The sequence below is a fragment of the Rhyacophila brunnea genome, unplaced genomic scaffold, assembly GCF_057557595.1.
Source record: "Rhyacophila brunnea isolate RB1 unplaced genomic scaffold, BYU_Rbru_1.0 scaffold_4, whole genome shotgun sequence".
Taxonomy (NCBI): domain Eukaryota; kingdom Metazoa; phylum Arthropoda; class Insecta; order Trichoptera; family Rhyacophilidae; genus Rhyacophila; species Rhyacophila brunnea.
The window spans coordinates 8,939,425-8,955,371 of NW_028233068.1; the positions used below are offsets into that span (position 1 = coordinate 8,939,425).

At 35.0% G+C, this 15,947-nt stretch overlaps 2 protein-coding genes across 2 annotated transcripts in view; one reads left to right on the top strand and one right to left on the bottom strand.

Moving 5' to 3' along the window:
• The first annotated feature begins 1,590 nt into the window (after window positions 1–1,590).
• On the top strand, window positions 1,591–5,900 carry LOC147066821 (uncharacterized). Its single transcript, XM_085954867.1, has 4 exons — window positions 1,591–1,612; window positions 2,387–3,125; window positions 4,994–5,038; window positions 5,451–5,900. The coding sequence occupies exons 1-3, from the start codon at window positions 1,610–1,612 to the stop codon at window positions 5,005–5,007; spliced, it is 756 nt and encodes a 251-aa protein (XP_085810993.1). The 5' UTR covers window positions 1,591–1,609; the 3' UTR covers window positions 5,008–5,038; window positions 5,451–5,900.
• A 7,851-nt stretch (window positions 5,901–13,751) lies between these two features.
• LOC147066822 (chymotrypsin-like elastase family member 1) overlaps window positions 13,752–15,947 on the bottom strand; it is a 32,576-nt gene continuing 30,380 nt past the window's right edge. Inside the window, exon 10 of the mRNA XM_085954494.1 lies at window positions 13,752–13,996. The gene's annotated coding sequence lies outside the window, so the exon portion shown is untranslated. The remainder of the gene's footprint in view (window positions 13,997–15,947) is intronic.

Genomic DNA, 15,947 nt, shown 5'->3' on the forward strand with positions numbered 1-15,947 from the left:
GATAAATATAATATTAAAAAATACGCACAAAATCTTTAAAATTATATCGCTAACCAAAGTAAGAACATCGTTATTTCTGTTATTTTATTGCTAAATGATAAATAAACATTTACAAAATCTGTTAGTTTTAAAAAATAAAATAAATTATGACAATAACAATAACAATAAATTCAGTGGCGGTTTTTTTCATGAAGCAAATAATGAGGCAGAATAACAATACTCAATATTGGTAGCGAAGGGTGGCGGTAGGCTGTTAAGATTCGACATAAATAGTGCATACTAAGCTTTGTCAGTCATACGTATTTGTTTTCATTGAACTAAGACTACAATTTGCAGATTGTGCTGGTAAGGTGTTTAAAATTCAATGAAACCCTGTCTAAACTAAACTATAATAGTTTTGGTATGCTATTGGCGATCCGACGAAAATAGTGCACAATTTGCACAATTTATTTGTTTTCGTTAAATAGAATACATATTTATTTAAGAAAACAAAACATTGTAGTCATAACAAATCAAACTAAATCATAATAGATTAAAAAAATCTTCTATCCATAAAATATCCAAAATTATGTATCATTTAATGGCATAATTTTAGATAATTTATGGTTTAGGCAGGGTTTAATTGAATTTTAAATACTAACCAACGCTTAGTAGGTATCTGCAAATAATTGTAGTCTTAGTTCAATGAAAACAAATACGTATGACTTACAATGTTTAGTATGCACTATTTATGTCGGATCTTGTATTTTCTTTCATTTATATTTATTATATTTTTTTTATTTTAATTATTTATTTTAATTCAATAAATTGACATTTTTAATACCCATTCCATTATATCCATAAAAAACACGGTCTAGTCCCAGTCAATAATGGTAACATTGGAATATAAATTAAAACCGACCACCCACAGATGAAAGTTTGATTAACAATGCTCTATATTTTTAATATTACAAGTAAATGATGGCAATGATAATATTTTTATTGTATTTCTGAATATTTAGTTACTAATTTTGTACTAGATGTCATTTAGACAATGCTCGTGTACCTACGTCACTGATTTGACACTGAAAAACATATTTTATAATCAATGAATTATTGAAAAAAAGATAAGTGGTTACATAATATTTTTTTGGAAATATATAATATAAAATGAAATAAAGATTTGTTACATTTTAATTGAAGTCGCCAAGTCGATATCAGCAAGATAAGGTCAGTAAAGATATTTTACAAAGTTGAATAAAATTAGCACGTATGTAACTACATAACTACACAAGAAAAATAGAAAAGTATTGATTTATAATAAATATAATTTAATTCCAAATATTGATAATTTTAATCAATAAAATGTGACACAATATATTTGGTAATGTGATTAGTGAGTACTGTATTGCTGTATTTTAATTTTAGTATATTCTTATGTAATATGCTTGTTAAGTAGATAATCATAAAATACGTCTATAAATATAATGTTTTATTATTCATAACACTACATTTTTAAATAACTAAAAGCTAACTAGGTCACTGTTTTATTATTATTTGATATATTGAAAAACTGAATAATTGTAGACAATCGGCGCCAGTTTGGCGCCGCTGTTACAGGGCGCAGGACATGGTGAAAATCAAATAATTTTAATCATATTTTGATTTTTTTTAAAGTTGAAGTTACTTAATAATATATATAGCCATCATTTTATTGTGTTAGTTATACAAAGTCCCATATATTTTTAAATAATTATTAGAGTTATAAAATCTATTTTTATTTAAAATGTGTTATGTCAAAATAATGACCAGTTTGGTAGGTACGAGGTTTTTGAGTGAGTAAAAAACATATAACGGCCCTCCATCCTATAAATATCTTGAAGAGTATTATATTTAGCTCCAGTTTTAGTATATCGTTATTTTGTCATTTAATTCTATCATAGACTTTTTACCTTTGTCATTTTGTATAAAAAAAAAGCTAAAACAACACAAAAACCTATATTTGACATGTTTTCTTGATTCCACTGATACACAAAACTAACGAAGAATTCAATACCTACACATATTTAAAGGATTTATTTGAAATAAATGAATAATATTAATTTTAGTAATCAGTGTGAATTTTAAGTGATACTTCTGTATCTATTGTCTAAGGTGATACTCAAAAATTAACTGTCTCCAATGGGTAAATAATTTTCCTATTCTACGGCCCTATCCGCCCCTTGGAGCATATGGACACCACGCGGCGCTTCCAAGAATCCCTGTCGCTAGCCAGTCTTCTTGCGTCGTTCCAGGTCATCCCAACATCCCGCAGCTCCGCCGTATACACTCTACAATCACTAAGTTAAAATATAACTATTCTAAATAATCACTGATACTAATATGAAAAACTAACTCTTATTTCCAGATGAAGGCCTTCGTAGTATTCCTTTTATTTACAGCCTTGATCATAAATGAGGCTTCAGCGCAGATCCCATGCAGCCTGGCGACGGATTACCGAGGGTACAGCCAATGTATCGGCCGACAATCCTACGGGTCGATGTGCGTTGGCGTAAACTGCGTCCAACCGAAGCCCCTGATGCCGATTATTCGTCCACCCCTGCAGTTACGGATGCCTCCACAACCACTCATCAGTAAAATGGCGGTGCAGAGAATGCCAGTGCAGACCATGTCGATGCAGACAATGCCAGTGCAGACCATGTCGATGCAGACAATGCCAGTGCAGACAATGCCAGTGCAGACCATGTCGATGCAGACAATGCCAATGCAGACAATGCCAGTGCAGACAATGCCAGTGCAGACAATGCCAGTGCAGACCATGTCGATGCAGACAATGCCAGTGCAGACAATGCCAGTTCAGACAATGCCAGTGCAGACAATGCCAGTGCAGACCATGTCAGTACAGACCATGCCAGAACCGGTACAATCGGTCATCTATCAACAATCGCAGCCTATTGTGATGGAACAGCCACAGTCAGTTGTATTGGAACAACCACAGTCTGTTATATTAGAACAACCACAGTCAATTGTGTACCAACAACCACAACCAGTCGTCTATCAGCAACCACAAGCACAAATTATTTACCAGCAGCCCCCCCAAATCATCAGCGCCCCCATGCAATCATCCTGTGGGTGCGTCACCTCTGGTAAGAAGTATTAAATTTCTTAAATAGTGTTGTTATACCTGTCTATATTTAATAACTGTGGTAAGATGGAAAAACACGTAAGTATGTCCGTTTTTTTTTCTAAATTGTTCAGGAGAACAATTTTAAACTTCGATAGACATTTGAGCAATGGACATATCACATATTGACACAGCTTATTTCTCCCAACCTATAAGACCTAGACATAATTTGGTATCTTGTAGATCTCATTGAGATGAGGGATAATGGACATAACATAATATTTTGTCATCTTACTACAGATATTATGATTAAAGATTCTATAATACTTATTGGTATTAAATTTTTATTTCACACGTCATTATTATGACGTGTTATTATTTAGAAGCGTCTAATAATGAAAACCGATATGTCCACATAATAGCCAAAATTTGACAAAACATAACATGTCCATATTATTCAATGTGCAATTTCACACAATGTGTAATCGTCTATAACAAACGTCTAAAATACCCCGAAATCATACAAAAAAAATGTTTGATAACACCGATAATTTTAAGTGATATAATAATTATTTGACGTTGACACGTCTGATTTTATTTTTCATGGCTGTATTGCAAATATAGGTTAATAAGCTAATTGAAATATTATACATAATCTTCTAATTTGAAAATAAAATAGAATAGAAAAAAAAATTAAAATCAACTAGTCACGTCTGTCGCACAAAAACGTAATTTCCCACTAATATAGAATTGTGGTCTTATCAGTTTTTGTTATTAGACACCTATTATATAAAACCATGACATCGTGGAGTAATTTTATCCACCCCTCTCTCGTCACATCAAAGAAATACAATAGAACTATGAATTTTTCAAACATTATAATAATAATTGAACATACGATAGCCAAAATAGTAATTCAATTTAGAAACCCTTTCAGTGAGTATTAAAAGCCATTAGTTAAAATTTGTCATAATTAAGTATGACTCCTTTAGCATTGTGGTCAATGTGCGTGAGCGCGGTACCCGAGAGATGCAGGTTCGATTCCTGCGGGGTGTCTTAATTTTTTCAAAAATATTTTTTCTATTGGTTATAATATATTTCTCGCATGTTCACGTTTTTATTAGCTCGTATTCTTGTTTGTCCAGTACAAATTTTTCTTTGTTTGTCCAATACAAATCTTGCAATCGATTTTTAACTTCCCGACTAGCTGGACATTTGAAACTTTTATTTGTCCCAGAACACGATGACAATGCATTCTTTTAATACTTTTAGCCATCTTTAAGCAGAGTTGAATTCATTTCCAGTTAATTCTGTTTTGTATGGAAAGTTATTTCGGAAAAAAAATCGTAAAAAGTAAAACACTATTATTGGTTGCTAAGGGTGTCCTAGCAACTAAATTAATAATATATACGTGCGTTACTATGGAAATCAATATGAAGTGTCAAAATGACATTTCAGTATTCTATAATATTTATTCAGTATTTCTATCAAGTACAAAAAAAGTATTTATTAATACATAGTATAATTGTCAAGTTTATTTAACGTAGTTAACGTGGTTTATAAAAAGTTCTTTTTATCTTATAATTATTATATTACCAACATCGTTATCAGCCGAGGTGTATCCACTGGTGGATGAAGAGGTCCGTAGCTCCATCCACTTGTATCGGTACCTTTCTTCACTGCATCGTACATCCGTCTAGGCGAGTTCGTCGATCCGTGGGGTTTTAGGACGCCCTCGTTTTATGCACATTGGGTGCCACTGTATATGTATTTTTTCCATCGGTTATATTATTATACCGGCCGAGCGTCATGCCGTTCCATTTTCATTTCATCACCTTATTCCTTATTAACAAATACGTTTTTCACTTGGCATGTTTTTATCTTTTTCAGGCTGTATCTGCTAAGTGGTTACAATATGTAAATTGTACGTAAAACATTTCACCGTGGCACAGTTCGCCGTGAGCTTTCTTATCGGAAAGAGATGGCCATATCGTCGGTGTTTTGTAAAAAGGGCGAATTAACCAAAATGCTATTTTACAGGAGGAGGATTTTTAACTTTTGACATTTATTTGTTTATTACCTGTGGATGATTTCATAAATATCTAACAAGTTTATAATAAAGCTTAGAAAGAATACTGTCATTATAATAGGCATTATTATATAATATTTTAAAAGGCCTAATATGTCACATTCGGCCTTTTAATTTAATTTTAGTCGATTATCGTTTTTAAGTATTTTCCTGTAGAGATACAAATTCGCCGTTTTTACACAACAAAGCTAGTGGGGTACATATTGTATTTTCATTAAAATCTCGATTTCGCCAAAATGGTTGATTTGCCCTTTTTACAAAACACCGACGATATACTATACCGTCTTCAATTTTATTAGATTCGATATGAACATTGATTCAATTTTCATAGCTGATTTTAGCAAACTTCGTGAATTCAGGAATGAAAACCTAATCTAACTTAACCTAACAAATAATCCAGTCTATCGGCTATTTTCAAAATTTGTTTGCTGCTGGCTTCCTGTGAAGTGTAAACTGACAAGAACCGTGTTTTGTTTAGACATGCGTTGTATGTCAGTACTCTACGACCCAAAGAGGTTGGACGGTCTTTAATGCATTAAATATTTCACGGTGAAGTGTGATACGGCGAACTGCATACGTACTAATTTCCGGACACGCTGCTAAGAAAGGATCTCATCCGGGCAAGATGCAGAATCAATAAAATAATATTACATTTTGATGTCCCACTTAAAATTGTAGAAATATATTAATAAAATCATTCAAATATTATACTTTTTCTTTCATTTTATCAGAATCATTACTGTATTGTACCTATACTATTATCCACATATACCTACGCGATATTTTCACTCCTCTGGAGGATGCGGCGAAACGAATAAATCTGAAGTGATCAAGAGCTGACTAAGTGAACTAATCAGATGACCAAGTATTGTAAGTAAGAAGTGTTGAGAAAGAATGGACAGGAAACATTTTGATAGTACCTATTTGGGAACCAGCATCTCTCAAAAGAACGAGATGAACCTAAGGATTGCAATACCGAATGAACATTTCAATACCGGTTTCTCGGTATTTCTTATTGAATACCGGTATTTCTTAAAAAGTAAAAAAAACAGAACTAGGTGATTATCAATAAATATAGCTATTGAAATATTATTTTATAGCAAAAACCTACATTTATTATGTTGACATTTAAAAATATAGTATTGATCATAATAATGGTAGAACTAGTGATTTTTTACAAAAAAAATGAATATATTGATAATTTTAACTAAAGTCCTCAAAAGTTCATCAAATGCAAAAATGTCCGGCTGCAGGAAAAGCTTCTTAAATTTAACGCTTGTACAGTCATCAATAATTATAGAATAATTGAATATTTTTGTCACGGATGTTTTCTATTTCGAAAGAATATTATGATAATCTGTAAAATATATTTGAAGAAATTTGTTTTATTATTTTTAAACCTCTGTCGGATTCACTCAATATATTTGCATTTTAACAGCACATAACTTATAAGTCATTATCAAAAACGTAAACGAGTGTGCTTTCTTAAAACCTAAAATTCCGGTATTGATAAATACTGGAATACCGGTTTTGAAATACCGGTGTTGCAATCCCTAGATGAACCCATCATCAGCCAGCAGATGCATTCAGCAGACTGAAAAGTGGAAATGCAGCGTTCTTCGCACAAAAGAATCGACAAAGACGGAAAAGACAAAATTACGGGTATACAACGTGACCATGAAACCAATCGCTCCGTATAGCCAAGTTACAGTGGCGAAGGGTGTAGGTAGGCTGTTAACATCTAACATAAATAGTGCACACTAAGCTTTGTAAATCAAATATTGATACTCTAAAGCCCGTGTCAGACGGGATAGAAGGCCTTTGTATTCGAATAAACGGGCCTTTGTATTATGTTTATGGACGCCCCTGAGCTCATGGGTATAATAATAATAATAACGCATGGTACAGTTAGGTTATGAGGAATACAGCGGCAAACACATTTTGAAAATAGCCGATATACTGGATTATTTGTTAGTTTGGGTTAGTATAGGTTAGGTTAGGTTAGGTTTGGTTAGCCTAAGTTAACCTAACAAATAATCCAGTATATCGGCTATTTTCAATATGTGTTTGCCGCTGTATTCCTCATAACCGAACTGTGCCGAAATTATAAACCGCGTTATAAACTAGAACATAAAACTGGCTGCGGTAATATAAACAAGTGTATCGGCGGCTTGAGAATGTAGCGGCCGACGAAAAAGTGTACCGGACACGCGTTGATTCATTAGCTCTGGGGCGTTCATAAATATAATGCAATGGCCCCTTTATTCGAATACAAAGACCTCCTTATTATATACGAGCGCGACACCGGTGTCCCGTCTGAAACGGGCCTAATCGTCTAATCACCAATGGATATGTGCAAGTATATTTGCATAATACCTACATGACATTATTTATTGTAATGGAAATAACGAATGAATGGCATTCTATAAAATATTTTACCATCATTTTGTAATATAATAATTACTACATCATTTATTTGTATTAATTTTTTTTTTTTGGAAAATCGTTGAAGTAATTGTAGATTTATTTTTTTGTTTGTGTTTACTGTAAATTCTAGGTGAAAATACAGTGTATTAATTAAAATAATACCTACACAACGTGTCGTACGTATATCATAATATGTAGTTTAATATTAATTATGACCGGTTTTGTCCATTTCAATGGGATACAAAATATACAAACTTTGTTAGTATAAATAAGTGGCGAAGGGTGGAGCTAGGATGTTAAGATTCGACATAAATAGTGCACACTAAATTTTGTCAGCCATACGTATTTGTTTTCATTGAACTAAGATTACAACGTGTAGATAGTGTTTGTTAGTTTTTAAAATTCAATTAAACACTGCCTATTCCAAGCCATAGTGGATGATAGACAAAAAGTATTCTATTATCTATAAAATATCGAAAATTATGCAGATAGAGGCAGCGAGAAAGCTACCGATGAGTGAGAAGAGTGATGCTTTCATAGGTTACACGTAAATTGTTCGAATTACATTTCAATGTATCATAGTTCACCGTGAGCGGTTGTACCGTAAAAAAAGTTAGTTCTATAGCATTGACATCAAAAAATGACACATTGTTCGTAAATAATTGCAGGCAGTAAGTTACAATTTTATTAAATTCAATAAGAACAATAATTTGATACTTATTCCTACCAAATATCTGATAATTAGGTTGTCATTATCATCAGATTATTATCGCTGCTGATGAAAAAGAACTCACAGAGCTGCTACACCGGATAGAGGAAGAGAGTCGCAAATACGGCCTCCTTATTAATAGGAATAAGACCAAGTTAATGGTTAACCTTCTACCAACACCAAGTACACTCCAAAACCTCGAAACAGTCAACGAGTTTGTATATATTGGATCGACCATCAGTGGAAAGAGCGGATGCGAAGCGGAAATAAGAAGGCGCACACAGATTGCAAAAAGTGCGATGACACGCCTTACCACTACATGGAAGGATCGGGGAATTTCGATTGCCACAAAAATGATGCTTGTGCAAACATTAGTGTTCTCGATATTTCTATACGGAGTCGAGTCGTGGACCCTGAAGGCAAGAGAACGGAAGGCAATTGATGCCTTTGAGATGTGGTGTTGGCGCCGAATGCTTCGTATTTCTTGGACGGAGCACAGGACGAACCAGTCAATCATCCAGATACTGAAGATAAAGGAACGGCTCTCGACGATATGTCTGAGAAGAATTCTGCAATTTTTTGGACATATTGTCAGGCGCGGACCGGACAACCTGGAGAGACTGGTAGTTTTAAGTAGCCTCCAGGGAAGGCGAAGCAGAGGAAGAGCGTCTGCGCGTGATGGAGCGACCAAGTGAAAGCGCTGACTGGGGGGGGTACCATCTATTCTGCCCTGAGAGAAGCGGAATATCGGGAAGGATGGAAAGTCTTGGTCGCTCAAAGGATGGCGAAATTTAAACGTGGTCACAATCCTCAGCCATGAGTGCACGACCAAGAAGAGAGAGAGATCATCAGAAATTTGATAGATTCGAATTGATACTTACGAATACCTACTTGCTAACCCTTTTTGCTAACTTTTGAATCATTAATTTTTTTTTGTATGATATTTTTTCGGTTCTTCTGTTTGTATTCCGGTTCTTTTTATTGCGTAGTTTTATTTAGACTTGAATTTGATTTCAATACTATATGGCCGTGAGCCGTAATACGGCCAACTGCATACGTACAATTTTCCGGAATACTTATTGTCCTCACTTACCACCCAGTCACCGCCGCAGGTAACGTGTCAGACGGATCCTGTCTGATCTAAGCTATACGTATTGAGATAGCTGTAATTCCAAATATCATATTCCAAGCATATTAATATAATAATATGTGTAATATGTGGTATAATACACACTTACACATTATCAACAAATTGTGTGCAGAGTTGTTATGTTAGATTAGGTTAGGTTAGGTTAGGTTAGGTTAGGTTAGGTTAGGTTAGGTTAGGTTAGGTTAGGTTAAACTGTTAAACAGACAAATTAATGTACCAGAAATCTTAAAAAAATACGTATTACCTACTCAGGACTAAAGCATTTAGATCCACGGAGGTCTGCGGCATGGCCCCCACATTTTGAAGCGGGCCCCCAGGCCAGGATCTTAAGCGCCCCCCCCCTACCCATCGCTAGGGTTAATGGCAGTGGGACTTTTTACAGAATGTTTATTGTTAATGTACATGTTGTTTCAGGTAAAATTAAGGGTATTCGGTGTATTTTCAGCGATATTTTGTATTGAATAAATCCGTTTGAATTATGGAGTTGTCGAATATCGACACACAGTAATCAAAAGTTGCATCACACAACTAGACATTTTAAAATGTTAAGACTCCACAAATAAAGAAGCGCCAAAGGCGAGTTTTTTTCCCCATTAGGCCAAATTTGTGATGGGTGTTTATCTCACTTATCGGGTCGACCTGCCACGCAGGCCCGCCCCAAAACCCTGGCCCTCAGGCTAGAGCCCTGTGACCCCCCCCCTTTGTGGGGGCCATGGTATGCGGTGATAAGTTTGGAGGCCCCCTTGCGATTTAAAAATAACTAAAATGTCAGTAGGTACTTTCTAACGAAGTGACCGTATCGTCTACCGCTGCCTTCAACGAAAACGATCGTCACATCATTTGCCACACCTGAGCAACACATGATATTCCTACCCACACGGGACATCACTGGGTGTGTATTCGACATAAATAGTGCACACTAGGCCTTGTCAGTCACACGTATTTGTTTCCATTGAACTAAGAATACAATTTGCAGATGGTGCTGGTTAGTTTTTAAAAATCAATTAAATCCTGCTTAACCAAACCATAAATAGTTTAGGTAGGTATGCTATGGGCATGGCCCCCACATCCTGAAGCGGGCCCCTAGACCACGATATTTGGTGCCCCCCCCCCCCAACCTATCGCTAAGGTTAAGGTCACTGTAGTGTTTCCCAAATGATATTCCGCGGAACTCCAAGGTTCCGTGTAAAATAAATGGTATTCTGTGTATTGTTTTACCGATTTCTGGTATTTTTAAATAAATTAGCTTGAATTTTTGGCACTCAGCATCATACTATCAAGCACTGATCGCGACCCTCTTTTGTGATAAAAAAGTTACATGTGACCTTTCGCCATGTTAGATAATTTGTAATTTTGCTTAGCCGGGAAACACACTAAAAATAATTATAAAATAAAATTCTATTTGTCTTTATCATACTTAACTGGTTGATCTGCCACGCTGGGCCCATCCTAAGCCCGGGCCCCCAGGCTAGAGCCCTGTCAGCCCCCCCTTTGTGGGGGCCATGACTATGGCTGATCTGGAAAAATAGTGTACACCCAATTTAATATAACTACTACGCAAGTAATCGTCTTTTTTATATAAATACCTTGACATCTCAAGCTATTGTTTATTCAAATAGAATTCCGATAGGCTATATACCAATACAGTAAATTTTGACGCAGGGTTTTGAATGTGTCCTACGAAAATGAACCACGCATTATAGACGTGGAATAGTGTGCGTAATACATCAATATTAAATGAGCGTCAATGCATAAACCGAGAGCAGTTGTCAGTATTCGACGTATGACGTTGCATCTTGTTGCAGCGGCTGTGTATCGTAATGGAGATAGGCTCTAATCTCGACAGCCTCTGTTCAGCATTCCAAGCTCAATCATAACTAGACCATACCTAATATTCATTTCTCTAACCAGGACAAGCTCGAGAGTTTGCTCGAAATGAAACACACATTATAGACGAGCAATAGTCTGTGTTGCAACCCTAAAACTCATTTAGTGCTAACACTGCGACTGGCGCGTTTGGAGTACTTGGCCATTAGATATAATTAACGTGGTAATTAAAAGGTCAGCAGTGATTGTGTTAAAATACACCAATATTGAATAAGCGTGAGTTCGTAAACCGAGAGCAGTTGTCAGAAAGAATGTCATGCTTAGAATGACGTGTTCCTGACACGTGTTTAAATTTATCCCGTATTCTTCCTTATTCGAGATCGGTTGCCTGCTTCTCTTTACCTGTTAGGTATTTCAGTTCCCATTATTTCTGAGTTTCCCATGTTTATTGGATTCGCCACCCGCCAGCCTTAAAATGGCGTACCTATATAATATAATATATTATTAAATATTTCATGGCATACACTTTTTCGTATATATTAATAAACATATCTGCCAAAACAAAAGTTAATTTCCGTGAGTAAAAATAACCTTTTATCGAAATTAAATAATAATGTTGATAAAAAACCGAATAATGTTTTTTTTGTGATAGCTTGACATACTGTCGGTGTCAAAGTGCCGTAGGTTCAAGGCAATTAGATAATATTTATATAGATACAGACACTCAGGATATGCCATGGTTGGCTGCCGCACGGGTTCCAGTCCAAAATTGCCGCAATCCGCGCGTCGCCTAGCAACGATCTTTTTAGACCGTGCCTCAACTGATGTACGGCCAATAATATTTTCATAATATTTACATACAGTACACTACCGATTATCCGGGCTAATGGTGGGGAGAGGTGGCACGGATAAACGAAAATCACGGATAATCCGTATTATGTTTTTTTTCTTTTTAAAATACTACAAATAATACATTTTTCAAAGCAGACAATTATTATTTTAACATGTTTAAGGTAATGTAGCGAGCATAGAGGCATTAAATAAAAAGAGAGGCAAGAAATCGGCTTTTTCATACAACTGAATGAAGCAAGCCAACAATAGCTGACAACTTACGAGAAATAGCGACGCGATAAAAAAAATGCAGGGCATCACTGAGGATTTACTTTGGTCATTATAAAGTACCCATATAATACACTGTTAACGTGGAAATTTTGCCAAAATTGATTACCAGCCTGCCTCACCATACTTTTTCACCATACTTGCCTGCTTCACCATACTTTCATATAACCTGCCGGCCCTAGGTAGCAAGGCTCCTAGCGGAAAAATACGAAGCTTACAATTTGAGATATTTTTTGATAATTTACAATTTCAACTATCTGAAAACATTAAAAAGAATTTTTTTTTTTATTTTAAGTCAAACAACACCGGGAAACAATGCCGGCATCACCGATTAGACTCCCGTTTAATTAGGACTGTACTTCAGTGAAACGGCAAATAATTTTCAACTATAGGTGCGACGAAATTTTGTTCTCGCTGGCAATCGGAGAGCGAAAGTCTGGCTGTGGACAGGTCAATTTGTTTCGTGATGGCGACGGGGGTATTAATTCTTAAATCGTGTAAAGATGACTAAAAAACGTTACCCATTTAGGTACTTGAAAAAGAAAACATGTCAATGAATATATTATTATTGTTACTAATAGAACAACAAACAGAACATTAAATGGACGCATGTTGGATTTATATGACAAATTATATTTCTTTCAGCACGCGTCATTTGCACAATTCGTGCATCGCCCAGCCACGATCTTCTTAGACCATGCCTCAACTGAGGTATAGCCTTAAGGCTTTCCAACGATTAGGAATGCAGAAATTATATCATTTGATTTTTTTTACGGCGTATTGAAAACCGGTGTTATTAAAAATCTATACAACGTAATATAGAGATGGGTAGGTACACGACAATTTCAATATTAAATCTTATTTTTTCCTGAAATGTCATAGTTCTGTTTATTAGTGATTTGTTTTGTCACCGTTATATTTATTCGTGTTCTGTACCAGTACTGAAATAAAATGAATAGAAATAAGCTGCATTTTGGGTAAATAAATAAAGTCGTATTATATGGATATATCTACTGTGAATTAATTTTAATAAAAAATATTATAATCATGATAAAATCTATTTTTTATTATAAATAGGTTGATACATCGTATTTAATTTTAAATCATCACATACACTCTTTACTTTATTTTTGTTACAATTTAATGCTACGGGTATATTGTGAGCATAATAATTGAATAATAATAATTACTTAGTCACTATTATTAAATATTATAATATACATAATTATATTAAATCACCTTAATTAGGTACTTTTTTAGATATTTAATTTATAAAAAAAACTATATTATCTTTTACACACGGTTAGGGGCTGTTAGATTTTTTGTTATATGGAATATCTAGCTCAGATGGCCAAGTTATTTTTTCCAGGTGACGGAACGATAGTTTTGGGTATTTCATGAACCGGAACGGCACTCCGGTGCGCTTCGTTCCATTTCGAGCCCTGTGTAAAAGCTGAAAAGGGCGGACTATTTTAAATCCACGTATACATTACTTTATTATATGCTTTAGTATGCTCACGACAGGGGGTCTTGTGGATGCACCGAATTGCACCTATGAGATATTATGCTGATCTGTAACATAGTACAAGATAATTTTAATACACGGAATTACATGTGCGATAAATCAAATCAAAATCAAATTTAAAACATTTAAAAATGATGAAACGACAATAATATCTACTCTATTATAATAATAATAATAAAACTGACACAACTGGTTTGGCGAACATTGGTGAAATCCTTCATGTACCTATGTTTCCTTATTTATTTATTCTCTCCAGTATTATATCTTACTATATGGCCTAAATCGGCTGGTAACATGTAGAAGCCGATGTAAATCTATTTGCACCAGCGTATTTTGCAAATAATAATTGGACCTACTATGTGACTATACAGTTGTCAAAATCATATCCCAAATACTGTGACGTCCCTAGACAAAATGCCGCCCATAGGCAGCGCCAAAATGCAACCCCATTTTTATACAGTATTTTTCATTATCTTTTCATGACTAAAATATCTAAGAAATGTATTGTATAGATACATTACCGACAAAATATATACTACTTAATCCAATTTAAATCCTATGTCCACTTCAATAGAAATATTGTGCGTCAACGGTTTCAGATAGATTTAAAAATACACCTGGCAACTTCCGAAACTCGCGAGTGACTGGCAAAAATATTTGGATAAATTTTAATTTAGGCAAGTATGTACCTACCTATAATTCAAAGATCTGCACGTATCATTGCTGGTCATCAAGGACTGACCTCCAAGAACAACGGAAGTAAACTAGACATCGCGAACCCGACAAAAAATACAACCCTGTTAAACCTTGTATGTTAATTAATACATTTTGTTTCGAACCAGTGAAATGCTTTTTGAATGGAAAGATATTTCCATCATTATTAAGTTTAGGTAGCTATTTCTATATATACCTAATGATTCTAATCGATTTGCCGCCCTTCAAGTAACTGCCGCCCCCAAGCGACGCTCAATCTGCCTACCCCCACGGGACGCCACTGCCCAAATACAAGACCACTTCACATATAGATTTACAAAATTACATAATAAGAAACTTTCCCTGATTTGAAATTAATTATCAAACATTTCTCAAATTAAATACAATGTATTAGTTATCAGTGTTCAAGCCACCTGTCAAAATTAGACCATTTACGCATACAATGGCCGTTGGAAATATCGATTATTAAATGTTTTCTCATAGAGGTTGGTATTTATTTAAGAAAACAAAAAAAATGTTGACATAACAAATCTAAATTCAAGACGTACAAAACATGAGATTTACATTATAACAAATATTACCCTCACAAGAAAGAAGAAGACAATATATAAAATAATAAGAATAATAATAAAAAGTAAAAATAAAAACATAATTAGAGTCTGTCTTCTATAAGCTGGCGTGCGGTTCCCCCCCCCCCCCGCTTCAGCATTCAGCACTGCATTCCCTCTCATTCCCTCCCATTGAAAACTTGCAACAGTCGAACGCGATGGCACAATGCTTTCCGTCGTGACGTGAACGCCAGATTATAGATTAAAGACTCTAAGTACAATTTTATACAGAAAAAAAATTGAAAACACACAATTTTCGAATACAAAATACACAGCACGTCACCGAAAATGTCTACGTCTTTGGGGAGCGCATTGACTATTTTTGCACCCCTCGCTAATGGTGCCTGATAGGCTTGACACAAGGAGACGGTTTCGATCCAGAATAAATCATGGCTGCGACCATGTAGCTAATTGACAGGATGATGTAAATTCAAATTCATTAGGACACCAGGATTGGAAACCATCCCTCGCGATAACAGGCAAAAGTGTTTCAAGACCAAAAGAGACCTACGAGATTCAAGGGAGTGAAAAGTAAGCATGCCTTGTACTCTTGAATGGTTTGGATTGTCGCATGATGAATCCTAGAAGTTTACTCGCACGTAGAGCTGTAGAAGTTGTATGCGAGTGAAAAGATAATGAAGAATCAAAAATTATCCCAAGATCCTTCGCTTTAGAT